Source organism: Macrobrachium nipponense, chromosome 33, assembly GCF_015104395.2.
Source record: "Macrobrachium nipponense isolate FS-2020 chromosome 33, ASM1510439v2, whole genome shotgun sequence".
In the NCBI taxonomy this organism is placed as follows: Eukaryota; Metazoa; Arthropoda; class Malacostraca; order Decapoda; family Palaemonidae; genus Macrobrachium; species Macrobrachium nipponense.
This window is the reverse complement of record NC_087219.1, coordinates 24,558,088-24,585,221: the sequence shown is the minus strand read 5'-3', so window position 1 is coordinate 24,585,221 and position 27,134 is coordinate 24,558,088. Positions and strand designations below refer to the sequence as shown.

Genomic DNA, 27,134 nt, shown 5'->3' with positions numbered 1-27,134 from the left:
TTACGTTATACAAAAAAGGAATTAACGCCGCTTAATTGACCTCGCCAACTCCTTCCTTGACCCACTCCTACAGGAGGCGTGTTCGGTCCCCTTTCTGAGGACTTCTCCGTGGACCACGCAGACGTGTTCGGAGGGCGGCACCTGAGGAGTACGGACGGTGTGGCCTTCAACTTCGGGGCGACTCTGTGGTCTCTGCATTATCTCAGGCTGACCAATAATGTGAGTATCGCCCCAACTGTTAGGTTTTGGGTTAACAACCCTTATGTCAACATTGATTACTACCAGTAAGCAAAAGCGGGAGTAAGTTTGTATTATATAATAAAGTTGGCCCTGTGCCAGCACGGGCTCTTATGGGACACTATAGGAAATCCTCTCCACTTTGTTTAAATCGGCAGACTAAAAATGGTTGAATAGGAGAGATCAGGAGACTGTTCGAGAGCAGCCCCCACGATAACTGATGTTTTTTGGTGGACTTTTGGAGAGTACTTTGTAATTTAATTGTTAGACTAAGGCGGGCCTTATGCCAGCACGATCTCTCGAACCATTTGAGCAGTCCGATGCATTCTGTTAAGCATGCTTTGCAAATCTTGTGGTGCTCTACTGTTTTTTTTTTTTTTTTTTTTTTTTTTTTTTTTTTTTTACGGGGGCGGAGGCCGGGGGTTGATGGCGGAGGTCAAAGGCGAAATAACATTCCCAGGTAGCACCCCACATTCACTGCAAATTCACTTGACAAGACTATCATCATAAGACTTTACATCTGCATCCAGCATGGAAATTTCCATTTGCTTGACATGTCAAGGGGAATACCATAGTGACTAAGACCTTCCATTAAGATCAAAGTCTCTAGACTAGAACTTGTATTAACATTATCAAATGGTATTTCGAATTCAACAATAGCATCAGAAGAGGTTTTTAAGTTCCATACACTGCTGCACAATATGCCTTAACATCAATATTTTATGTTTATTAGGCCTATTCTTACCAGTAGGAAGCCTAGCAGTGGTAAAGTTAAATATTTGGAACTTGGAACCAGAATTCGAGTGTTTGTTTTTCTTAGGCGACGCTGTTCTGGGAATACAATATTAAAGTATTTGGGGAAACAGAGCGTACGTTTTTTTTATTTATTCTTGCTCGAATATTCAGCTGTGTAGGAAAACTTAGGCATACTGATACAAATCCGGAATAACCTCATATGAATATGTAATTGAGAAATTTCTAAACTCGAGCAAACAGACGGAAGAGTCTTGCTGGAAGTAAACAATGATACATAAGTGTTCAACATTCTATAAAGAAGATGAACATTATTTATTGAATATAATATAATATATGATACTATACTCTGTTTTTTTTTCCATCTGTCCACCCGCCTGTGGTGTTTGCGTATGGTAACACTGCGTCCCGGGCTTTAAATAGTTACATTCAGCTTACATTCAACAATTATAGTAATATCCTATTTCGCATATTAACGGTGTAATTCGCATACAGTAAATTATCAAAACACTTTTCAGTTGCAAATGTAAACCCAGATATCCTTTTATTTACCTAAAACTTACGAATAGCGTAACTTTTTTAAAGCCCGGGACGCAGTGTTACCATACGCAAACACCACAGATGGGTGGACAGATGGAAAAAAACAGAGTATAGGTAATTATAACATTCTCTTGTCATTATTGAAAATGTTGATTCTGATTCTAAAGATAGGCCTAGGCGTCCTGTGTTTATATTAGAATAAAAACAACTTACATTCGCTATGACCGCCCTGTTTCCAAGTGGTTACTCTCGAGTTGTCATTATCATAACGCCACAACGATTATCTTAATCATAGGAGAAAATGGGCAGCAAAATCGAATTGTTGCGACCAAAAGTCAGTATTTTTGCAAATTTTTATCCATAAAAAAGTAGGTAAACCAGAATTAACTAATTTTTTATATCGTCATTGTTATCATTGGATTTTTTTTTTTTTTTTTTTTTTTTTTACTATTTTGCAATTCAGTCAGGAAATGTTTATACGGTAATTTTAAAGTATTTTGTATCTTGTGATACAGGATTTTTAACCAGTCTTATTGCGAAAGATTATCCTAACATTACTAATTTACGATTGTTTTAACAAAACCTTTCGCCAGACCACTGTAAGCTAATCCAATATTTGGGTGCAGTAAATAAATTGGTTCCAGGACCCCGGTACCAACCAACCTAACCTTCCAAATCACATGTTTTAAATAACCTAAATTCTCTCACCTAACCTAACCTTTAGGTGCCATAATTTAGCCATTCATGGATTGCCTTTAACCAAACCATCTTAGCTTAGTATATGATCACTCAGGGTACCAAACCTTAACTTAACTGAAGGAAACCATAACTGAACCTTTACCTAAAGCGTTGACGTACCACCTGGGTGGCCGCGAGTTCGATTACTCGGGCATTCCATTGAGATGTGAGAGATGTGTATTTCTGGTGATAGAAGTCACGTAAAGCCGTTGGTCCTGTTGCTGAATAACCATTGGTTCCATGCAACGTAAAAACACCAAACAAACAAACTTTACCTAACGCTGTTTTGGTGAATAGCAGTGGATGTATCAGTGTAACACAATGAATGCAATCACATTCGTTTTTAGTCCTAGCGATCGTAGCATTTTCATAAATGCTCAGATGAATGCCCTCTTTATAGTATTCAAGACTTTAGTTATATCATCTTCAGTCTGACATTAAGTATTAGTTTAGGGAATTTTTTTTTTTTTTTCATTTATTTTAATGTTGGTGAGCTCAGTAAGTTTACGATCAATAGTTGACACTTGCTGATGCTATTTCCTGTTCAAAACCGTCTCCATTGTTTGTCTCTACTTTCAGGGGATATTTTGCAATTACTTTTAGATTTGTAGTATTGTTATTACTATTGTTATTATTAATAAAAGTAATATATATATGTAGTGTGTATATATATATACACTATATATATAGTGTATTGTAACAAACACTTCACAACACAAGAGATAATCCTCTGTAATATCCTGTTGATATCCTTTTTCCTTCATACCCCCTCAGCTTGACATTCGCGAGGCTTATCCAGCCTTCGAACACCTAACGGTCCAGTTAGCTGCACTGCTTTGGCGAACCAAACAAGGTGGTTTCTGTATGTGGTCCAGCTCGGAACCTAGAGTCTGGTAAGTATTTTATTTATATATATATATATATATATATATATATATATATATATATATATATATATATATATATATATTAAACTCAAGAAACCCCCATATATATTTATACCTGTTTTATTTTTTATACTTTTATCACAAAAAGTGTATTTTATGATAAAATTTATAAAAAAAAATATAAAAAAAAGCTGGAATTTGTGGATGTTTCTCATAAAAAAAATCCCGCAAACAGGATAATTTTCCACGAATAATTGGGGCATATGTTCCAGAGAGAAGGTTTGCATAGTAAGAATCAAGTTTGCTTTTTTATCTATAAAGTTATGTTTGGCATTTTTTCACTTTTTGCGAATGCAATATAATATTCTCATTTCAAAATTACTGTGGGGAACCATCTTGGAGCCTTTCTCTTACCACAGCAGGCAGTACCTACCGGTATTCTTTGCAGTGCACCTTGTTTCATCTACTACATTACAGAACTTTCTCATTTTAATAAACATTTCTTTCCACTTGGCTGTCCAACTTCCCTGACCTTACCTTGACCCACTGTTCACCTCCTCTCTTAAACTTTTAAGGCCAAGTGCCAATTGTAAATGCAGAGAGGAAATTAATCATTAATACTTTTTTTCATGTGAATGACAACCATGTTTGAACTATCATAATATTGTGAACTTCATACTAACTTCTTTTACTATTAGGTTATTGCTCTCTCTCTCTCTCTCTCTCTCTCTCTCTCTCTCTCTCTCTCTCTCGCTCTCTCTCTCTCTCTCTCTCTCTCTCTCTCTCTCTCTCTCTCTCTCTCTCTGTGAGTCATCACAACTTCACTTCAGTCTCTTTTCACAGGCTTACAGCAAAGGTGGTCAGCCTGCTAAATGATGCCCAACACGAGGATTGGGAGAATCAACTCTATATAGACCCCAAAATTATCAAGAAGTCAGTTGGGTTCATGCTCAAATATCAGTCAAGTGACGGTGGGTTCCATGAGATGGGAGACATGTACCTTGATAGCAAGGTAATTATTATTATTATTATTATTATTATTATTAGTATTATTATTATTATCATTATTAAAAATGAACCATCGCTTATAAAGGCCATTAACTTCTTGAAAAGCATAGAGGGAATGAAGACCAAATAGTGGGGGAAAATGAAAATAAATCAACAAACAAATATTGAATACATAAAACTTGTAATACACATCATAAAACAGTAGGCAATGGTGCATCCTGCTTGAAAGTAGATTTACTGCTCATCTTAAGCTTGTAAACCTTGTAAACATCAATTGCACTGGGGGAAGTGTGATCTTTCCCCAGTTCTATATTAAAATGAGCAAAAGATATTTGAGAACGAGTTGTTGGATAGTATGATACATCATCTGTGTGAATACTAAGAATACAAAAAAAAGGCTCTTAAAAAATCATTCTGTCAACAGTTGCTTGTTTATGTAGTATGTACATGGCATACATATAAGGATATGCGCAAGCACCTTCATTGACTATTTTAATTTTATCCTTCACTCATTTGTTGCACTGATGTCTTTTAAATTTATTTGCAGTACTTATATTTGATTACTGTATACTATAGTAGATTCACATCAACCGTGCATTTGATGTCTAGGCCAGTCCCTTACGACACTCCTGATTGGCTGTTGATAAGCCAATCACAGAGTTGGAAACTCGCACTCTCTCGAGAGAGTTCACAGAGGTAGGATGTATGTTCCATCCTGAGAGATACTTTTGAAAGAAATATCTCTAGAGAGACTGAGAGTTTCCAGCCCTGTGAATGGCTTTTCAACAGCCAACCAGGAGCGTCGTAAGGGAATGGCCTAGACATCAGGTGCACGTTTGATGTGAATCTACTATAGTAGCTAACATTTATATTGGTTTTTTAATTTGTAAAAATTAACTCATACTTGCATCTTTAAAGTTCCTTCCCTCACTGATATTCAAGCCTGCGGAACCTTTTCATCAGGTTTATGGCCATAATATTTTGATGCATTATGCACTTGAATATATTAAAAAATTATTTATCCCTGATGCTCAAGTGTCCATTTTTTTCCACTAGGCAAAGAAAACTGGGGCAACTTCCTCCATTCCTTTAACAGCTCTAGTTGTACTTGCCCTTCATAGCAGCCTGCCCTCACTTCAGGGAGACATGCACACAAGGGCCCGCAATGCACGTCAACTAACCACCAAGTAAGTAAGTTTATGTAACCTACAACTAAGCAAAGGTGATTATCGACCCACCAAGTAAGTAAGCTGGTTATCCAGTCACCAAGAAAGCTTGCAGTTATTAACCAAGTAGTCTAGTTAACCAGTCCTCAAGTAAGCCATCTAGTTATTAAAGTTATGACATCATATTCTATACTGGCTCTATATTATGATAAATAGCAATGACTCAGGTTTGATCTCTGATGGACACCAACATTTATCTTGTTTTTTTCTGATACACCTGCCACTGTCCCCACTTTAGAACGTCTTATAGTACAGTACTGTACATCATCACTAGCATAATGTCTTTCTGGTATCCTCTGCCTCCATAATGTCAATGTAATTTCTTGTCATGGTACCTTCTCAAGATCAACTAATACTTATGTGTTATCATCTCCCCTCATCATATAATACTTTACCTGTGGTTTTTGCAGCTCAGTGGTTTGGTTCAACTATAATTTTATAATAATAATAATAACCTGTGGTTTCATCATCATAGGATGCTTCTTTTGCCGATTTCTCTTGCATGAGACTAATAATTATCCATTTTAACAGTTTTTCTCATCTTTCTCAACAGCAGCACCTTTTATGATGTTAATAGCATGCTCAAGCAATCTTACATATATACCTTTATAATTTCCACATTATAATTCATCCCCTTTTCCTTTTTATGTTCTTGTCATGCACATATCCCAAACAACTGGTCCTGTCTGTTCCTTTATGAGGGTTTCAGATATTCTGGTCAGTTCATCAATCTAGCATACCAGATGCAATTAACCATCCGTGGGACACAGCATCATTTGTGAGGTTACTTAGGTTAAAGTGTATCAGGTAGGAAGTTGTGGCTTTTATGAGGTTAAGATGTTATGGTACACTGTACTCTTACTGTGGTTATTCATGTTTTTACTTAGTCATGGAAGGAGTGGTACTTGTCCTCAGAAGTGATAAATAACCTGAAAGATAATAAGTTGAAAAAGACAAAAGATTATGAAAAGGTGAGAAGTGTATGTGAAAGACTAGCCATTGAAAAAGAAAAAGGATTATTGGTGCCCACAAAATTAAATTCCCTCAGCTGCTAAGGTTTATATGTAATCAGTATTAATTCTTACTTTTCTCTGCAGGTTCTTGGAAAAGGAAGTGACACACTTGAGTGACTGTTATCACTTGGCCCTCGCTGCATATGCCCTGATTTCTGTTGGCAGTGTAACAGGAGATAAGGCTGCTGGTTTGCTCCTCAAGAAGAGGAAAGATTTTGGTGAGTTGATTATTTTTTTCTTTTTAAGACTTCTGGGAAGAGGGATTAAACAACCAGATGTTTAAGGAAGTTCTGTTGATTTTTATATATACAGGCAGTCCCCGGGTTAAGAAGGTTTTGGCTTACGACGTTCCGAGGTTAAGGCGCTTTTCAATTATATTCATCGGAAATTATTTTCAGGGTTATGACGCATGTTCCAGGATTATGACACTACAATGCTGATCTGGCAGAAGAAATAACACCAAAAATGCAAAATAATCAATATTTGAAGGTTTTTTTTATGAAAAATGCAATAAAAATGCAGTTTACATAGTTTTGATTGCACCCAAAGCATTAAAAGTAAGGTTTTCTTTTTAGGATTTTTACGATGTTCCGGCTTATGACTATTTTCGGCTTATGACGATTTTCGGCTTACAATGCATCTCAAGAACGGAACCCCCATCGTAACCCGGGGACTGCCTGTTGAGAAAGTTTGCTCAGCTTGTTCTGTATGTGTGTACAGTTTGAGTAATGGTATAAACAAAACACACACAAGATGAAATCGTACTTGATTTTCAGGTAACGAACTCAAACAAGTACTGTATCCAGAAAATTACTGATGAATAGTTAGTACCCAGATACACTTTTGTACTCCACTCTGTCTTGTTTTCCTCTTTGCTTCTTTTTCCTTCCTCTTTACTTAGTTTCTTTAAACAAGAGAGCCCTAATTACAATCCAAGAGATTCTCAATTTTCACCAACTTGAGTTCACGAAAATTAGTTTTGTTATTTTCAACAAAACAGAAGTGTAACTTCATAAAAAATTTCTATATAACTGCTGATGCTGTATTTTATACACAATTAACATTGCTTTGGACTTTCATTCACAATTAATTATTCATACTGTCAAAATACGTCAACAGGTATCATGAAAAATATTAGTCAAATGAAATTTACCTTCTCACAAATACTGGAATCTTTGTGTTGCCTTTACAAGCATTTGTAATTCTTCATAGCATATGACTCTGGAAATAGCTTTTGAATGAAGCTGAAAATGTATTATCCAAACTTTATCTAGACAGATCAATTGTGCAAATTTGAGCATATGATGAAGACTTGGATCCTATTCCTTATGTTGCTTAGTTTCCTTAAGCTGAATATTATCTATATAGTATATGGATTTTATTGTTAATACTGTATAATCATTGGACATAAATTACCTAACTGCATCAATACAATACTTGTAGAAAATGCCACATTTTTATTCAAATTTTCCATTTTACATACCAATGCATATTCAAGTGAAAATTGCTGGCGAGATTGTGGCAGTAAGGGAAACATAAAAGCTACTATTGTGTACAGAATTGGAGTTCTAAGTTAGTTTTGATTCTGCATTGTATATATTTCAATATAAAAATAATATATTGGAATTAATTTTGAAGTTTGTAAAAATGCTTTCAAGGTATCTATTTCAAGTCTGGTACAAATCTGTTAGCATTTTAAACAAACATATGATAGCAGCTTTTTAGTGTACTTGAAGAAGGAACTAAGTAAATATCCAAAAAATTATTGACCTGGACATTAAATTTAAATTTAGTGGAGCAATAGGCAAATACTTATGTAAACATGCTTGTTATACATTACTAAACATTAAGCTAAAATTGTTGGAGAGTGAGTAAACATCTAAAAACATAATATAAATGTAAGGTGTAAACAGGCCAAAATATTACTTGATGTTCCTTATGCAAAGCAGGAGAATAAACCGTTCTAAGAATAACTTTTTTGACAGGTGATATGTCCTACTGGTCTCTTCTCCCAATCAATGTGCATGGCCGCCGTCGGGAAAACAATCAGAGAGCTTTCTTGCTTCCAAAGGAACCAGAGCAGTATGATGCACATGCTGTAGAAGCTACAAGCTATGCACTCCTGTTTTTCCTGAAACGAGAAGGCATCACGGAAAACACTGAGAGGATCATGCGCTGGCTCAATGCCGTTAGAGACTGGGAGTCTGCTTTCATATCAACTAGTGTTAGTATTGCTTCCAGTTTTATACAGATTACATCTTATTATAAATCCATTCTGAAATCTGTGCCAGAGAAAGAGGTTCCTAGCCTGTTTGGTTGCAAAATAAAAAATTTACAGAATACAGTAAAAAAAACTCGCAAGACTATTGATGATATGTGAACCATTATTTTTCAGGACTCCGTAGTAGCAATGCAAGCCCTCGCAGAGTATGCTTTCAGAGCCAGGATACAAGATGTTATGAACATGGAATGCACATTTGAAGTCACAGCACAACCAATGACTCCATTCCATGTGACAATCACAAACGCAACTCCAGTAGCTACTCATAATTTCAGGGTAAGCATTCTTTGATGTCTTGTGATCTGAGTACCATAGCTTAGCTTAGGAAAGAGTGAGAATGAATTAGCTTGATTTTCTTATGGATTACTTTTTGTTTAAAGTATTGAGGAACTTTGAATAATACTGAAATAGACTCAGACATGTCTATAATGTCATAGGTATGCTTATCTGCTTCTTTTCTCTTCAACTAAAAGTTTGTGTAAAATTAATTCAGTCAAGGAGAGGGAGGAATCCTAGCTATTTTGCCTCCGAAAGTTTTAAGCAGATTGTCAAGAAACCTCAAGGACTTAATTATGGGCAAAGGACATATGCTTAGCATATTATAATCTGTAAACTGCCAAACACCTGAAGTTAGGGGTGCTCATGGAGTAGGGAAAATGTGGTATGTCCAACAGCAACATCCTTAACTTAAACTTTCGTTTTGGGTTGTGCACACCTGAGAATGGTGAAGGGGAGTAGATTGGGCTTACGCTCACTTATGTGAAAGCCATATGAACAGATGTTAGTCTCAAGAGGCTTAGGTTTATGAAAATAGATGTGATATACAACAAGTTGAGTGAAATTGGATAGTGGTGTGCATAATTAATAGAAGGATAAATATAAATGACAATTCAAGACAGAAGACTGTAAACAGTAACCTGAAATGTGAGTGATGAGCTGTTTTCATACAATCAACTTACCTGTCAGATATATACATAGCTAAGACTCCGTCGTCCCCGACAGAAATTCAAATTTCGCGCCACTCGCTACAGGTAGGTCAGGTGATCTACCGGCCTGCCCTGGGCGGCAGGACTAGGAATCATCCCCGTTTTCTATCATATTTTCTCTGTCGCCGGTGGTATCAACATTGTTGCTATTACCTCCTGACTTAGATTCTTATTTCATCCTTTGATCATCGTTTATCGGCTTTTTGGTGACGTATCTGGATCGTGTTTTTGGCATTCGCTACTGTGGACTGTTTTTGGACTTGCTTTTTGGAATTTTCTCAGTATGTCTGATTCAAATGTGAGTGTGAGAATGTGTGTGAATGTAGGCTGCAAGGTGAGGATACCGAAAGCTTCGGTTGATCCTCACACTGTATGTCGTAAATGTAGGGGGTTTCAGTGTTCTGCTACTAATACTTGTCATGAATGCGAGGGATTAAATGCAGAAGAATGGAAGACTTTAACTTCTTATTTGAAGAAGTTAGAGAGGGATAGGGTTAGACGTCTGAAAGGTGTGAGTTCAAGGCCTATTGAGCCTTTTATTGATACTTTTTCTAATCCTAATGATTTAGATTCTCCCTATGTGTCTAATTCACAAGGTTTACTTTCGGAATTGGCCTCGGAAATCGCCGATCTGAAAGCTACTATTCGAGACATGAAGTCCAAAATGGCGGACTTACAAGGTAAGGCTAGTGAAAGTGAGCATTACAGTGAAGTGAGTTCTCCCAGTATTGTGGAGGGGGCGTTTGATTGTCCCTGCGACGCTCCCAGGCCTAGACCTCTTCCAAGCTTCCATGCCCAGAGGAGAAGGAAAGTCGAAAGCCTTAAGGAGGTCGTGGGGAATCCCCAACGGTCAGACGTCCCTTCAGCAAGCTCTGTTTCGTGGCAGGCTGCTCAAGGGCGCTTTAGAAAAAGCGTCCTTCGTGAGTGTTTCTCATCCTCTCCCTCATCTAAACGAGGGTGGAAGGAGTCGGATTTATCGAGGCCTCTGAAACGGCATTTGAAAGAACCCGAATTTGATTCGAGCCCAGAGCGTTTCTCAGATGACGCTCCCTCGTCTATCAAGAAGGCGAAGATGGCGTCAGCGTCACCCGACGAGGACGCAGAAGAACCCTTTCCTACTTCTCCCCCGATTGATGACGAAAGGCGTCATGCAGTTGACGTGGGAGAAGCTTCAAGGAAGATTATCATGGCAGTACAAGAACAACTGGCCTCTTTGGTGGGAGTGTTAGCGCCTCGTAGGAAGGACGTTGCGCTTCCAATCAAGAAGTCTCGTCCTCTCTCCCCTGCTAAGCGAGAGGCGTCATGCAAACGTGAAGCTTCTAAACATATCGCAGAAGCTTCGGGTTCGAGAGCGAGATCGGGAGCTTACGGAAGACACGTAACGCCAGAGAGACGTGAGACGTCTTTTAGGCATGAAGCGTCTTTGAAAGCTGATTGTAGACGCGAGGCTCCAACCAGTATTTTGCCGCCAGTTAGGACGCCTTTTGAGAGCGGAGCGTCTTCCAGGCGCGAGGCGTCATCCGGACGTCAGCAGCCACGTAAGCGGGAGGCGTCAGCCAGGACGCTTGGCGGACGAGAAGCGTCATCCAAGCGGGAAGCGTCATCCATTTATGGAGTGAAGCCTGAGCTTTTGGCGCCTTCCAGGACTATTAAAGCGGGGAAGAGGAAGGAATATCATTCCCTTAGCCCCTCTCCTATTAGGAGTTTGTCTCCTCCAGAGGAAGGACGTACGGAGTTGGCAGCGGAGACTCAATTAGATCCCGAGTTAGAAGTAGACTTGGAGGAAGAGTATCAAGGAAGAGAAGGACTGTCGAACTATAAAGTTTTGACTGCCTTGCTTCTAGAGGAGTATGGAGACGACTTGACTCCTGCCGCTCCTCCTTCTCCGCGCTCTCTTTTTTCGAGTGCTAAGACGAAGAAATCTTCGTCTTTTCTCAGAATGAAGCCCGCCATTTCGATGAAGAGGGCTTTTCAGTCCTTAGACTCTTGGATGAAGTCTAAGAAGGAGTTAGTCAGAACGGTCTTCTGCATGCCTCCAGCGAGACTAGCTGGTAAAAGAGGCATTTGGTATCAGACGGGAGAGAATATGGGTATTGCTCTTCCGTCTACGTCAGAGGCGGACTTTTCGACCTAGTTGACGCTTCACGTAGACAAGGTCTGAACTCGGCACGTATTACTTGGGGCATTTCTGAACTGGACCATCTCCTCAAGGGACTCTTTCATGTATTGGAAGTTTTCGACTTCTTAGATTGGTCCCTTGGGGTGATGTCCAAGGAAGCCCATGACTCTGAAGGACTCGAACCAGAAGTCCTTTTGTGCATTTTGTCTTGTATAGACAAAGCGGTTCAGGATGGCTCTTTTGAGATCTCCTCTTTGTTTGGAGCAGGTCTTCTAAAAAAGAGGACGGTATATAGTGCCTTTTTAACCAAGGCAGTCTCCCACGCTCAGAGGGCAGCGCTGCTGTATTCGCCTTTGTCTGACTTTTTGTTCCCTTCTCAGTTGGTGAAGGACATTTCTCGTTCATTAACTGAGAAGGCGACTCAGGACCTTCTGACGCAGTCAGCAAGGAAGAAGAAGCCTGCTTCTACACCTGACAAGAAAGGACCGAGTACATCGGGTCAGCCCTTTCGAGGTGGCCCTACCTCCAGACCTCCCGCAAGAAGGAAGGCTCCTGAGAAGAGAGGTAGGTCTGCCTTTCGTCCCTTTAAAAAGGGAAAGTGATGCTTCTCTCCTCCAAGCACCAGTAGGTGCCAGGCTCCTGGGATTTGTGGAGGCCTGGACACTTATAAACGCAGACGCGTCATCGTTGTCTGTAATAAGGAAGGGATATCTTATCCCTTTCCTGAACACTCCTCCCCTAACGTCAACACCACGGGAACTAACAGCCAAGTACTACAAGGATCCTGTGCTGAGGGATACTCTTCGATCGATGGTGGAACAAATGTGGGACAAGAGAGCGATAGAACTAGTACTGGATCAAAACTCCCCGGGGTTTTACAATTGCCTTTTTCTGGTTGCGAAGGCCTCGGGAGGCTGGAGACCAGTACTAGACGTCAGCTCTCTGAACAAATTTGTTCGGAAGGAGAAGTTTTCGATGGAGACTTCTGCCTCAGTCCTTGCGTCATTGCGACAAGGAGATTGGATGGTGTCTCTAGATCTCCAGGACGCCTATTTTCACGTCCCGATCCACCCTTCATCGAAGAAGTACCTCCGTTTCATGACGGGGGAAGGATCTTTCAGTTCAGAGCCTTGTGTTTCGGCCTGTCCACAGCTCCTCAGTCTTCACAAGCCTGATGAAAAATGTGGCGAGGTTTCTTCACCTCAAAGGAGTAAATATCTCTCTGTATCTGGACGACTGGCTCATCAGGGCCAGATCAGAGAGACAGTGCTTGGAGGACCTGACGTTAACTTTAGATCTGATCAAAGCGTTGGGATTGCTCGTGAACCTCGAGAAGTCGCAGCTGACCCCCAGACAGAACTTAGTCTATCTGGGGATTCAGATGGATTCTCGGGGTTTTCGAGTATTTCCTTCGCAAGAGAGAATCGCAAAAGGTTTGCAGATAGTCTCTCTCTTCTTAAGGAAGGAACAGACGTCGGCGAGGGAATGGTTGAGCCTTCTAGGGACCCTTTCCTCGCTCGAACAGTTCTTCCCGCTAGGAAGACTTCATTTACGTCCGCTTCAATTCTTCCTCAAGAAGTCTTGGAGTTGGAAAACTGGACAACTTTCGGACGCCTTTCCCATTCCAGTGGAGATAAGACCGCACCTGGAATGGTGGTTGCCCCCTCTGAAAGAGAACAAAGGGATCTCTCTAAAAACCCAGAACCCAGACCTAGTGTTGTACTCCAACGTGTCGGAGAAAGGGTGGGGAGCAACATTAGGCTCGAAGGAGGTGTCAGGCACCTGGGAACCAGTGCAGGTGTCTTGGCACATAAACTGCAAAGAGCTCTTCGCCGTGCATCTGGCTTTGAAGAGTCTAGAACCTCTGGTGTCGAACAAAGTAGTGCAAGTAAACGTGGACAACACCACCGCACTTGCCTACATTCGAAAACAAGGAGGGACTCACTCCTCGTTCCTTTACGAGCTGACGAGAGACCTTTTGCTTTGGACGTCTCACAGGAACATCTCCCTTCTGACAAGGTTCGTTCAGGGAGTAAAGAATGTGAGGGCGGAAAGACTCAGCAGGAGGAACCAGGTCCTTCATACAGAGTGGACCCTACACGAGGAGGTGTGTCAAGATCTCTGGTCGCTGTGGGGGACACCTCATGTGGATCTCTTCGCCACATTCATCTCCAAAAGGCTGGCAGTCTTTTGCTCGGTCGTGGAAGACCCAAGAGCTCTGATGGTAGACGCCTTCCTGCTAGATTGGTCTCGCGTAGACGTCTATGCTTTTCCTCCATTCAAAATCCTGGGACTAGTACTGAAAAAGTTCGTGGCGTCAAAGGAGACGAGGATGACATTGATAGCCCCCTTTTGGCCGGCCCAAGATTGGTTCACGGAGGTGGTAGAGTGGATCGTAGACTTTCCCAGATCCCTACCAAGAAAGATGGATCTTCTCAGACAGCCACACTTCAAGAGGTATCATCAAAACCTCCCCGCTCTCGCTCTGACTGCCTTTCGACTATCGAAAGACTCGTCAGAGCGAGAGGGTTTTCTCGCGAAGTTGCAAGCGCGATCGCGAGAGCACGCAGAACCTCCACTACGAAAGTATATCAGTCGAAGTGGGAGGTTTTTAGAAGGTGGTGTAGAACTAAGAAGTTGTCCTCCTCCACTACCTCTATAGCGGAAATTGCTGATTTCCTTCTATTCCTGAGAGAGCAATCCCATCTAGCTGTATCCACAATAAAGGGATACAGAAGTATGCTCTCGGCAGTCTTCAGGAATAGAGGATTAGATCTGGCAGATAATAAAGATCTCCACGATCTCATAAGGTCCTTTGAGACTTCAAAGTCGAAGGAACCGGTCCCTCCGAACTGGAACCTAGACGTGGTTCTCAAGTTTCTTTCATCTGAAAGGTTCGAACCTCCTCATCTGGCTTCGTTTCGAGACATCACCAGAAAATGCCTATTCCTATTATCTTTAGCTACGGCAAAGAGAGTTAATGAATTACATGCTCTGCAGGATAAAGTAGGTTTCAAGGGAGACTCAGCTATTTGCTCGTTTAAGACCCTGTTTTTAGCTAAGAATGAGAATCCCTCGAATCCCTGGCCTAAGTCATTCGAAGTCAAAGGCATATCGAGTCTCGTAGGAAGAGAAGCAGAAAGATCTCTATGCCCTGTAAGAGCTCTAAAGTTCTACATTCAGAGAAAGCATCAGATGGGAGGCTCTAGACAAGGTCTTTGGTGCGTGGTAAAAGACCCCACAAGACTGATGTCCAAGAATGCTCTGGCATTCTTTGTGAGGAACGTCATTACAGACGCGCATAAGGTCTGTTCTGACGAACAGTTGCGACTGTTGAAAGTTAAAGCTCATGAAGTGAGAGCAGTAGCGACGTCTCTCTCGTTTCATAAGAATATGTCGCTTAAAAACATCATAGATACGACATTTTGGAGATGCAACTCAGTATTTGCATCTCATTACTTGAAAGACGTTCGTGTGACATATGAGAAGTGCTTTTCTCTGGGTCCTTTCGTATCGGCGGATACGATTCTGGGTACGGGAGCCGACACCAATCCTTAAAAGTATATACTTTTCTTCTTTTTAGATATGGTCTGGAGTCTCTTCGAACAATGGAGGACTTGGTTTAGCACGGGCGGCCGTCTATGTTGTTCAGTAAGAGAATCTTGTCATATCTAATTAGATGAGTATAATTTTTTTTTTTTTTAGAAAATTATGTATGTGTGCGTAGTGGTTTTTGAGTTACGGTTGTTGTGAAGAGTTCGGGGATAACTCGGAACAATCCTTAGTTCTAACATATGGTTAGGATCAGGTGGTCGGGATTGGTTGTGTGCTCCTTCATAAGGTGTATTGTCACATAAGTGGATCAGCACCCATTGACAAAGTCCTTTCAGGCTCTGCCGAGTAAGCGGATAAGACCCCATCGGCAGACCCCCAAGAACTCTTGGCCATAGATCATATATCTCGCTAAAGTTTCTTGACGTGATGCAGACTACTGGGCAAACACCCGCGAAGTCTACCACCTATCAGGTAGGAACCAAGGTTTTATTTATACCTACAACATATGTTGTTTACCTGTCTATTCCATATAGTAGCTGTCTCTTACCCTCCACCGAAGGGTGCCAATCAGCTATGTATATATCTGACAGGTAAGTTGATTGTATGAAAATGATATTGTTATGTTACAATAAAGTTTCATACATACTTAACTGGCAGATATATACAATTAAAGGCCCACCCAGCCTCCCTGCAGGAGACAGGTGGAAGAGAGAAAATATGATAGAAAACGGGGATGGTTCCTAGTCCTGCCGCCCAGGGCAGGCCGGTAGATCACCTGACCTACCTGTAGCGAGTGGCGCGAAATTTGAATTTCTGTCGGGGACGACGGAGTCTTAGCTATGTATATATCTGCCAGGTAAGTATGTATGAAACTTTATTGTAACATAACAATATCATTTTTTGTTCTTCCAGCTGGAAAATGTCTGGGGTCATGTGAACCTTGTGGCAAAGGGCTCAGGCCAGGCAGTTGTGCAGCTAGATGTATCATATGGTGTGGATGTCCTCAGATTCATTGAACAGCCACACAAAAAGTATTTTGATCTCAGTGTCACAGAGGAGTATCATCAGTTCAGGAATAAATCACTCATAACGACAACTGTTTGTGCCAAGTAAGTCTAGATGGAGAATGAAACCATATTTAACATACTTGAATTGATAAAAAACTGATCTAATGACAGCTTGAAATTAACACAACTATTTTGCATTTACTAGTTACTCTTAAAATCTTTAATAACAGGGATGTTGTTTATGGGATAGATGTAAAAACAGGATGCATGGTAAATATTTTTGCTAATCAGTCAAACAGTATTTTATAAAATTTACTTACTGTATGTTCAAGTACCTTAGTGTAAAAATAAAGTTAAAGTTTATATCTACAAATTATCATCCATTCCCCACTACAATTATACTGTACGAAACCAGGTGGGTTGCAACAGGTGATGGAAACACAAGCCATGCTGCAATGGTAGAGGTTGAGAACCCAACAGGATACATTTTCTACCAGCCTTTGGCTGAGAAGACAGTCGTCGACGTCAGAAATAAAAGCTTCCCTCAGTTACGGAATGTTCACACAACGCAGACTCGAGTCTTCTGGCAGTTTGAATATGTAGGTTTAGTTGAATTGTACATTTTGTTTGCAATGTCCTTTAGACAGTTCTGTTTTTAAATTCTACTACTTATATGCAGACTTTGAAATTACACTTAGGAGAATCTATGCAGTGTTCAAAACTAGGGAGTACACTTAGTAAGTAATATGTACCGATATCGGCAATTTACATTTGCTGTGTGAAGAAATATTCATACTGAAGTAAATCTGATAAGAGTTCTTTTAATAAATGTTCTGTGATGACAAAATGAATGCTATATTCCTGATTTTACATACTGATGGAATTGCTATACATTATTAATGAATTTCCGTAGTAGTATTTCATCCCAATTGTGGTTATCAAAGCTGTATCTCCTTTTCTTTGTAGATTCCATCTCACAGACAATGCTTCACCTATGAAATACAGCGGTGGTATCCCACGGCAAATCTGACTCGTGTCCGGTCAGCTCAAGTGCTGGAACTCTTTGCTCCAGGTGGGTGGTATTACAAGTACTAACTGATAAATTTTATACCAGAGTATGCTTAAACAACCTAATAATTAAAATAGCAGTCATACTGTGTTTCACATTCAAGAAATATATGAAATGTTCTTTACCTGGGGAATACTGCCTCACGTGGCACACAGTAAACTGCAGTAAATGTTCTTGGGAGCATCCCAATGCTGCACATTACTTTACATCCATTACATCCATTCCATTTGGATAAACTTTTGAATGCCAGCTATTTGACAAAACTTGATCATTTGAGGTTTTTCCAAAGAAAATTACTGACGCTTATGTTATGTTTCAGAACACTTTGAGATGGTTATGATCAATGCTACACCACTGTCACTCCTGGACATTTGTGAAGTGTGTGGATCTTACCAGTGCCCATACTGTCCTACATACAGCGCTTCATTTTCCATACACTGTTCTAACCTTATGACGTTCATAACCTTAATGGTCATGTGCTGGATATGCATGTTTCCTATGTAAGTTAAGTTTTGGTAGTCATTGGTTAGAGAATCATGTCATGCCATTTGTCTAGACAAATCTGTACAGTATTGTGCTGTAATGCTCGGTTCGAAACCAGCATCAGTATTCAGCATAGTCATACTCTGGTAAGCTGTGGACCGGCTTGCAACAAAGTCATTTAGATTTACAGTACTCCAGCGAGTACGGAACTTTTCCAGGATGGTGTTTAGTCTTTCATTGACATTACTTCCAAATACCTTTCCCAGGATGGAGTGTTGTCTTTCAGTGGTGCCACTTCCAGATATCCTTTGAGAATTCTGATCTGTAATACTAGTTTCAGGTCACGTAACTAGTTTAAGATTCCAAACGAACAACATAGGTGCTCAAATTTATAATCAAAGTATTTCATTGTAAATTTTTTTTTTTTCTTAATTAACATCTTTACAGAATAGATGGAAGTGAGCATGCCTATACTGATGAAATTTGTAAAGCAATCATTATACAAAAACAAGGGGTGTCATCTATGCATTATATTGTTTCATGACAATACTTACTGCTAGACATTCATCAAAATACTGATATGACATACAGTGTATTATAAAGCTTGCTTGCAGTTATATCTTGCCATGTTGAAAGCCAAAAATGATAATTTTGATAAAAAGTGTCAGTTGGTGGAATGTGAACTCATTTTGTAGTCGTGCTTGGGAGACAGAAGTAGCCTCAACATTATTCTTTATTTGTTGAAGGTACTGTAAGGAGTAACTTTTCCAGGGTTATGCCAATGAACCATGACAGCATTATGCCAAATAACTTGATCATTCCCCATTAATTTGTATGTGGGGTCTAGGCATGACCCAGACCCAACTTCCTGCAAACTTTTTATAGTAAGATGCACAAGCTTCAAAGATGCACTATTTTTCTTAATGGTAATTCTTAGACAAAACTGAAACAACACAGTATTTGGACTCTGTGATTAGTTAAAGGGACCTGCTTTAAATACATATATTTTTTCTTTTAGGTGAAGGAAGACATCCTTGCCATTATAGGAAAGTTCAGATAATCTTGAAGCCATATTTTTATGATTATGATCTAGAAGCCACCTAATTCTGGTGGCCATAAATGGTGATAAAGTATACAGAAAATGTGTGATTTGGGTGGTTTGTGCAGTGTATAAAAACAGGTTTATTGATGGTAACTTGTTTCATTTAATGATTAATTTTTTAAAATGAAACACTGTCATGACTTACCTGCCTGCATGAATATCACAACTTAGTTAACTTGGAAAGAGCCATGTTCTTTCTCTTTTTACCAGATCCACACTACACAAAAATTCCTTCATATACCAGGAAACACAATTTCAAAATAAAAACTCCCCATCATCAATTTTATGTTCCTATAAACTGCAAAATGCAATCACTCCCATCTTCAGTTCTCAAACTAATACAGTATTAGATTATCATATCCAACTTCAGTGACAGCCAAATAAGGGGTCTCCAACTTAAACTCAAGGTTAGAACATATCGACAGCTACTCAAAGAAGACTTTCTTATAGAAAAAAAATGCATTACAATCTGGTATAGATACACTGTAATACTATTACCATAGAGACAGACAGATTAATATCACAAAATAGTAGGAAGATGTATATATCAAATTGTGCTACAGTTACTGAAGTGAAGACATTTACAAATGCTTTAGTATCTTACTTAGCAGACACTTCTGGAAAGTGTTCAAAGCTGTTGCTTCTAAGTTCTTTCATAATGAATGACGTATGTGTGCAGTTATTTACATACATACACAGTACAAGCAATCCCCATTAATCTGCTGAAGTTATGACAATGAAGCATAATACAGGTGTTCAATTACCTTGTTCATTTAGACTTTCTGCCTTTATGTATTCTGTATATAGTAATGAATGATTAATTGATGTATTAACACCTTGACAGATGTACTTCAAGTATGAGGGCACATTGGAAATTTGATTTTTCCAACATCTTGATAATATTCACAGGTTTGCTAAATCTACTGTTCAGTGATGATTTTTTTCCAGCAGTCACCTGTATGTACATATACTGTATATGTGAATGTAAAACTGACATAAAAACATTTATAATGATGACAAGATGAAATATCACACTACTACCAGCAATGCATTAAGATGTTACCATATAATGCCTTCAGCCTTTAAAATGGGACATTTTGTTTATTCTACCTGCAGAAGACAAAAGAGACTACAGTTGTAACACCTCCTTCTAAGTCCTTAAAAATGAAAGAGAAAAAAAATATTCAACCGAAAACAAAATCCAACTGAAACAGTCTCACCAACAAGTCACAATTACTATAAGAGATCAGGAAAATATTCAACCCCAGTTCATCATAGAACACAAGTCTTTCAAATCACCTAGAATAGAAAAGACGAGTACATAAAACAGCATGTGAAAGTTTTTAAGCACTCATAGTTTGCATTCACCACAAATGACATTAGTGCACATCTCGGGGAGACGTGAATAGGTACAAGTTTTTGAGCAGTTGCTTGATACAATGTGTGCAAACTTGCTCAAGTTTGTGTGTGATAACAAAGAATTTCTGGAAACAGCCATCAGAAAATTAGCAATTTCCTAATCAGAAATAAAAAAAAAAATAAGCTAAACTGCAGCACTTAAGTGTTTTGATCATTTACTGCAGGTAGATAATTCAGGAATTACCTTCTTCAGTTCCTGGGTAAGCAGAGACATTCAGTGAATAATGTTTGCTGAATATAATTAAGTGTATGCTGTGTAAAACACTGTAGTTAAAATGTGTTATGACGATGGATTTGGTATCATAAAATGATCCAGATTTGCATTGTACACTTTGTTTGTTGAATTAGCCATCATATTACTGATTACATAGGTAGTGGAGGTATTTTATTTACCGTACAGTCACAAAGTAGGCATATTTGGATATGCGTTCTACCAATGATATAGAATTTATGTTTAGCGTACAAGTACATAGAGTACCTATTCTGTCAAACTCCTGTAGATTACTTGGTTTAGTCAACACCTTTGCTTTTTATATACATATATGTTTAGAAGCTTATTGCATTCCGACTTCAGAAAGTAGTGAGCATTGCTGTTCTTAGCACAACATGACTGAAGTTGGTGACATTTCTTGATCTAATGAAAGTTTCTTTTTCAGATAATTATGTTCCATAAATACAGTCCTCTATTTTTACATGTCTTGACATCCTGTAGGGCAGAACCACCAAGAGCAGAGTATGCTATCTGCTTCAATTATTGTAGGGGGATTCCCATGTCTCACTTAAAGAACTTGACTAACTCGGGGCATTTAAAGTCATTCAGGCCTTGGTGGTTCTGCCTTCCTAGGCATTAAATCACAAGTAAAAATGAAGAGGTTGTGTGTTGCATCGACATATTTTAAGTTTCTGAACCTTGTGTGTCTGAGTGTGTATATATATACTGTGTATATAGTACATACATAAATATAATGAATATATGAAATGTTGAATGCTGTGATGTTGTTATATTGTATATGATTAAAGGTTTACAAATTGTGTCTAATTTCTTTGTAATACCCTTCTATATTTAGTGCATTTCTTTTACTTTATCTGCCATTTATGAAACAAAGAAATCAAAGTTCAAATGCAGAAAAATGCAGTTCCATACAAACAAACAGGGTTAGATAAATGCAACTATAGTTTAAAAACTAAAACTATTTGGCATCCAAATAATTTTACAAAATCCCAATGATGCTGTGGAAGAGGTAAGCTAACCAAGTTACCCTATCACTTCCTCCTTGTTGCAAAACACCTCCCAATGAATAAACACACACTCAACAGAGAGGTGAATTTGTAGGAAGGTGGAGGATCAATACAGCTACTCTCACTGGACTGATTACTATCATCTGCTGTTGCTGCAGCTGCTAGGAACTCTATACTTTCAACTACCAGTAACAGGCATCATCCTCATAAAAAATGCCTTGGCAGCACTGTCTACTGCTACACCCTCATAGGAGGGTAAGGCATGGGATGGGGGCAAGGAGAGGTACCACAAACACTTAACTTCCTCTCCTCCTCATCTACTTTGTCTTTCCTCCAGTAGAAGAAAGAGAAGGTCATCCTGAAGCCTGTAACAAGATAGAATGTAGTACTTCCACTGAATGCACATCTAGTCTATACGAGGCCCACAGGTGATCCGTTATCTGTTGGCCAAGCTGGCGAGGGTCCCATTGAGCAAATTTGGTACCTCGTCCCAGTCTGATCTGTCTTGGAATGGAACAGAATAGATATTTTAGGCTGAACACCAAGCGCTGAAACCCAGTGGGTTATTCAGCATGCTCTGTCTTGGACACGAGAACTGCTCCCAGTTTGCTTAATTGTGTGCATGGTCTTTGGATCATATGTGTACAAGCAATGGGTTTGCATGCGACAGATCACTCAACTCAGCCTGTGGCTGGGAATTGACAAGTATTTTTAAAAATTCAAAGCAATACTGAATTAAACTTCAGAACCAAAATTTCTAGACTACCACAATAGACTTGGTTTTAAAAGATATCATCAAGAACTGGATGGTTAAGAGTGAGATGGTTAAGACACAGCAGCTACAGAAGAAGTAAACCACCACCAATAGGAAGGTCGTGAAGATCTCAGGGAAGATGCTCAAGTAGATCCAGACAGACACGAACAGATTCCAACCACAAGTGCACAAGATACAAAGATGATTCACTGGACATATATTCCAAAACAGGGACAAACTGACATAAAAATATCAATAACAAATATATAGTTAAACTAGCAGAATATTCATTCACTTTACATTAATTTTAATGTTATGGAATCCTTTTCAAGATTACTTATACAACAAAGGCAAAATCAACAATGCACTGATAATGGGAAAAGCATTATGTTAATTTCCATATATTTCTGTGTGATACCTTTATTATATCAAATTATTTATGAACTTCTCACTCACTCTCTCCGACTATAATACTACTACTGCTGCGACATTTTCCATGTGAACAGCCCATTAAGTCTGTCAAATTATATTTTTTAAGGCTCATTTCTTTCCATCTGTTTATTTTCAAATATTTTCCCTATGAATGTCTACCTTCTTCAGTGGAATAGGCCAGGTGACACTACAATCATAAAAAAACCTGACAAACTTGTAAAAACTTTGGATATTTAATAACTTAATTTTATAATAATAGCAAATAATGTTGTTTCATTTTATTCAAGCTATTACATTTGCATCTACATAACTTCTCTCCCAATATTATTAAAAATCTATACATTTTAAGCAGTACTTATCGTCTCCTTGCCTTCTTCAAAATATTATTTTTTGCCATAACTTGGGTTCTTAAACGCCGCCAGTACTGTTTTGTCTCTGGATCCATTTCCTCTAGTGTTGGTGCTTTCCCTGAAAAAGGAATAATTGGTTTTTTAAGAAATTAATGACATTCAGCCAAGGCTTTAACACTGCCACTGCTATAAATTACTTTGCTGAGACTGTACTAAATACAGTAACCATATGTTTCCAGTGCCAGGTATTAGACCAAACATTCAAACAATCAAATCAATCAACTTTCAGACTACCACACTGCAATTCTTAGAACTCTCATCCGACTACCTTAAGGGTTTGTGAAAATCAGAGAAATCTGAAGAAGTTGGACAGATCATGAGATAAGATTAAAGAGAACAGATGAGAAGCAAAAGAGAAAAGCAATGCGGGTGGGGCCAAGGGGAAGCAGAATTCTAGGTTTCCATTGGGCTTGCATAAAGGATCTGTTCCTAATGAGAATTGTAAACTGGTGCAAGGTGGACCAAAATTGAGCTGGAAACCCAGACATGAAAAGACCAAAAGGAATGTACAAAAAATAAAAGGACAAAAATATTGTAGCTGTGATCTAAAGGATTAATGCTAAGAACTCCTAGTACCATCTGCAATGTACCACACAAAGGACACTACAAGTGTCAGTGCAATAAAGGTACACTGCAAAGAACCCCCATCAGAATAATGATCATATTAAAAATATTAATAAAAAACCATAGCTTTGTAAAAGTGATAGTACTGATAAAAGCTATAACTTTCAGAATTAAAATAAGGCTGCAGATCTTCAAAGGTTTCATGAACTATGTAAATGTACTTGCCAGCCTTGATCATGTCTGACAGGAACTCATGATCACAAGTCTTGTGAAAAGTCTTAACAATCTCATCCTCTGATCTATAAATAAATTAATAATTCCTCAGAATATTACCACAGAACAAACAATGAGCAAGGAATAAACACCAGTGGCTACAAGTTCTCCCTTCATCAACATTCACTCAGAGTGCTGCAACCATGTTAAGGAGCATTTCTGCTGCAGACGGTAGGTGGGTAGTTACCTACTTGTGGATGAATTGCCTCAAATGTAAGTTTCTAAAATGAAGTTTTTATGTTAAAACAAAGTTTAATGTATACTTACCTGGCAGGTATATATATAGCTATATTCTCTGTTCCACCTGGCAGAAATTTTCAAAACTCGCGGCAAACGCTAGTAACCTATTAGTAGTTCAGGCAACCACCACCCCGTTACCGTGGCGCTAGCGCTAGGAACCGTTCCCACTTGGGCCAGATTTTCTCTGAACCCTGTCTCCTGAGGGGAGGAGGGTGGGAATTAAATTATATATACCTGCCAGGTAAGTATACATTAAACTTTGTTTTAACATAAAAACTTCATTTTAATGTATGACACTTACCTGGCAGGTATATATATAGCTGATTGACACATTTGGAGGTGGGTCAAAGACAGCAACATTATTAGAGTATAAAAATATTATTAAAATATTATTAAAACTCTAGGTTCCTTACCTGCTAAGGTAGCTGACTTCATAGGTCCTGCCTCTAAGCCTGCTTAAACCTTAAGAGCTCTCAACAAGGAAGTGTCCTGTATGTTGAAGAAGCTAAGACTGGAACTGACAACTGGACGTGACCAATGTGTTGACAGAACCGTACAGCCCTCTTATGCCACGGCATTCAAGCTAGTAATAGATCATTTACCTGAACTACACACACACCACACCAAGATAATACTAACAAGACTGATAAAAGTACGGAACACTTTTCTCAGACGACCAAAAAACACAAACACCATCACCTAATAAAATCAACTAGCTTAAAAGAAGGTTATGGGGTAGTAACTCCTTTGCCCAATACTGTACCAGAGGACACGTATGGACCTAGCGTCTGACAATTATCAAAGGTTGTCTGAATATCCCTGAGATAATGAGACGCAAATATTGAATTAGTTCTCCAATATGTGGATTCAATAATTTCTTTGAGGGCTAAATTCTTTTTAAAAGCTAATGAAGTCGCAACTGCCCTGACTTCATGAGCCTTCACTTTCAAAATACCAAAGCTCTGCTCTTGACACAACATATGAGCTTCTCTAATCAACTCTCTCATGAAGAAGGCTAGAGCGTTCTTCGTCATGGGTCTACTGGGGTCTTTAACTGAACACCAAAGAGCATCAGAATTCCCTCTGATCTCTCTTGTTCTTTCCATATAAAAACGCAATGCTCTCACTGGGCAGAGAACTCTTTCTTGCTCGTGACCCACTAACTCAGACAGACCCAAAACTTCAAAGGATCTTGGCCAAGGATTAGCTGGATTCTCATTCTTGGCCAAGAAACCTTCCTGGAATGAACACACTGCGTTGCCATGTCTCCATCCCACCTTCTTCGATATGGCCTGAAGCTCACTAGCTCTTTTAGCCGTTGCCAAAGCGACTAAAAAGATAGTTTTCTTAGCAACATCTCTCAGAGAGGATTTCTCTAAAGGCTCGAATTTGCTAGAGGTTAAATACTTCAAGACAACATCGAGGTTCCACGCAGGTGGCCTGCATTGGGGTTGTTTCTTGGTACCAAATGACCTAATCAGATCTCTAAGGTCTAAGTTATTAGAGATGTCTAGATCTCTGTGTCTAAACACTGAGGTTAGCATACTTTTATAGCCTTTGATTGTCGAAACTGACAAACCCAAATCCTTCCTCAAGTATAGAAGGAAGTCTGCGATTTGGGTCACAGAGGTACTGGATGAAGACACTTTCCTGTTCTTACACCACTTCCGGAAATTCTCCCACTTCCACTGATATACTGTAATATGACAATTTGTCCAAAATTGCATTTTTCCTAACTATACAAACCTGAGGTCCTTTTACAATAGGAAGGTACTAGCGGCAGCTGGATAGGTCGTAAGCTTTCGAACAAGGGGTTCGGTAGTTAACTGCTTGTCCGACAGGCGCGCGCGCGCGACTGGGAGGTAAACAAATCACTTTTGCTTTTGGCCCAAGCAAAAACTGCAGAGTGAGGGGTGGCATGAGGTGGGGCTATGTGTAAAAGGACCTCAGGTTTGTATAGTTAGGAAAAATGCAATTTTGGACAAATTGTCATTTGTTCCGACACGGCATACAAACCTTCGGTCCTTTTACAATAGGAAGACTCACTTCTTGGTGGGAGGAATCTGAGTCTTTTGTGAACAGACTGGTGTTCGCCCAACCTTGGAAGCCTCCCTGGTCGTAAGAGCGAGGGAGGGATCCAAGCCTCTGTCCGATTGATCGGGGTGTGCACCGCAGGATCAATGGTCAGACCTCTGGACCGAGTACTAAGAGAGAGGCAAGCGTATCTCTTCGTACCAGCGATGTAAGAACTTGTTCCTGTACAGGAGCAAATATAAAGTCATGGGTTTGACTCTTGTAGGCATCCACTTCCCCCCCTTGTAGAAGGAAGTGGTGGATATTCTGCTCCTATCCCTAGTGAAAGGGATAGGATGGGGCTCTGTCATATAGCTCACCTGCATCTCGTCCTCATCCAGCTAGTGACGACCGTGGCCCTCTGCCCACAGGTAGAGGAGGAGGAAAAGACGGGAAGAGGGAGCCAGTCACTCACTCATTCACACATCCATCCACACAGTCACACCAGGACTCGATGCTGTTTCAGCCTGCGAGGGTCTGGGTTAGCTACACAACTTGTTGAGCAGCCACCACGGGTCCCAAGGAAAAGGTATCCAAGGACCTGTGGGCAATATCCCGAAGGTAGAAGGACGTAAAGGTAGTCTGGTTAGACCAGACCCCTGCCTTCAGGACCTGCGCCACGGAGAAGTTCTTACGAAACGCCAACGAGGGGCCAATACTTCTGACTTCGTGAGCTCTCGGACGGGACGTACGGATGTCGTCACTACCATCAGCTTCATACGCCCT

At 39.6% G+C, this 27,134-nt stretch overlaps 2 protein-coding genes across 5 annotated transcripts in view; one reads left to right on the top strand and one right to left on the bottom strand.

The window, feature by feature from the left end:
• The window catches only part of LOC135203025 (thioester-containing protein 1 allele R1-like), a 405,497-nt gene extending 384,040 nt beyond the window's left edge, over positions 1–21,457 (top strand). For all 4 annotated transcript variants that reach the window (XM_064232597.1, XM_064232596.1, XM_064232594.1 and 1 more), the window contains exons 26-36: positions 74–219; positions 3,043–3,161; positions 3,999–4,167; positions 5,220–5,350; positions 6,487–6,620; positions 8,388–8,626; positions 8,798–8,959; positions 16,256–16,452; positions 16,766–16,949; positions 17,317–17,422; positions 17,739–21,457. In XM_064232597.1, coding sequence (XP_064088667.1) covers positions 74–219; positions 3,043–3,161; positions 3,999–4,167; positions 5,220–5,350; positions 6,487–6,620; positions 8,388–8,626; positions 8,798–8,959; positions 16,256–16,452; positions 16,766–16,949; positions 17,317–17,422; positions 17,739–17,923 — 1,772 coding nt within the window. In that variant the 3' untranslated portion in view covers positions 17,924–21,457. The remainder of the gene's footprint in view (positions 1–73; positions 220–3,042; positions 3,162–3,998; positions 4,168–5,219; positions 5,351–6,486; positions 6,621–8,387; positions 8,627–8,797; positions 8,960–16,255; positions 16,453–16,765; positions 16,950–17,316; positions 17,423–17,738) is intronic.
• Positions 21,458–23,114: 1,657 nt separating this feature from the next.
• The window catches only part of LOC135203027 (large ribosomal subunit protein mL54-like), a 57,609-nt gene continuing 53,589 nt past the window's right edge, over positions 23,115–27,134 (bottom strand). Inside the window, exon 4 of the mRNA XM_064232598.1 lies at positions 23,115–23,316. Within this exon, the coding sequence (XP_064088668.1) occupies positions 23,204–23,316 (113 nt within the window). The 3' untranslated portion in view covers positions 23,115–23,203. The remainder of the gene's footprint in view (positions 23,317–27,134) is intronic.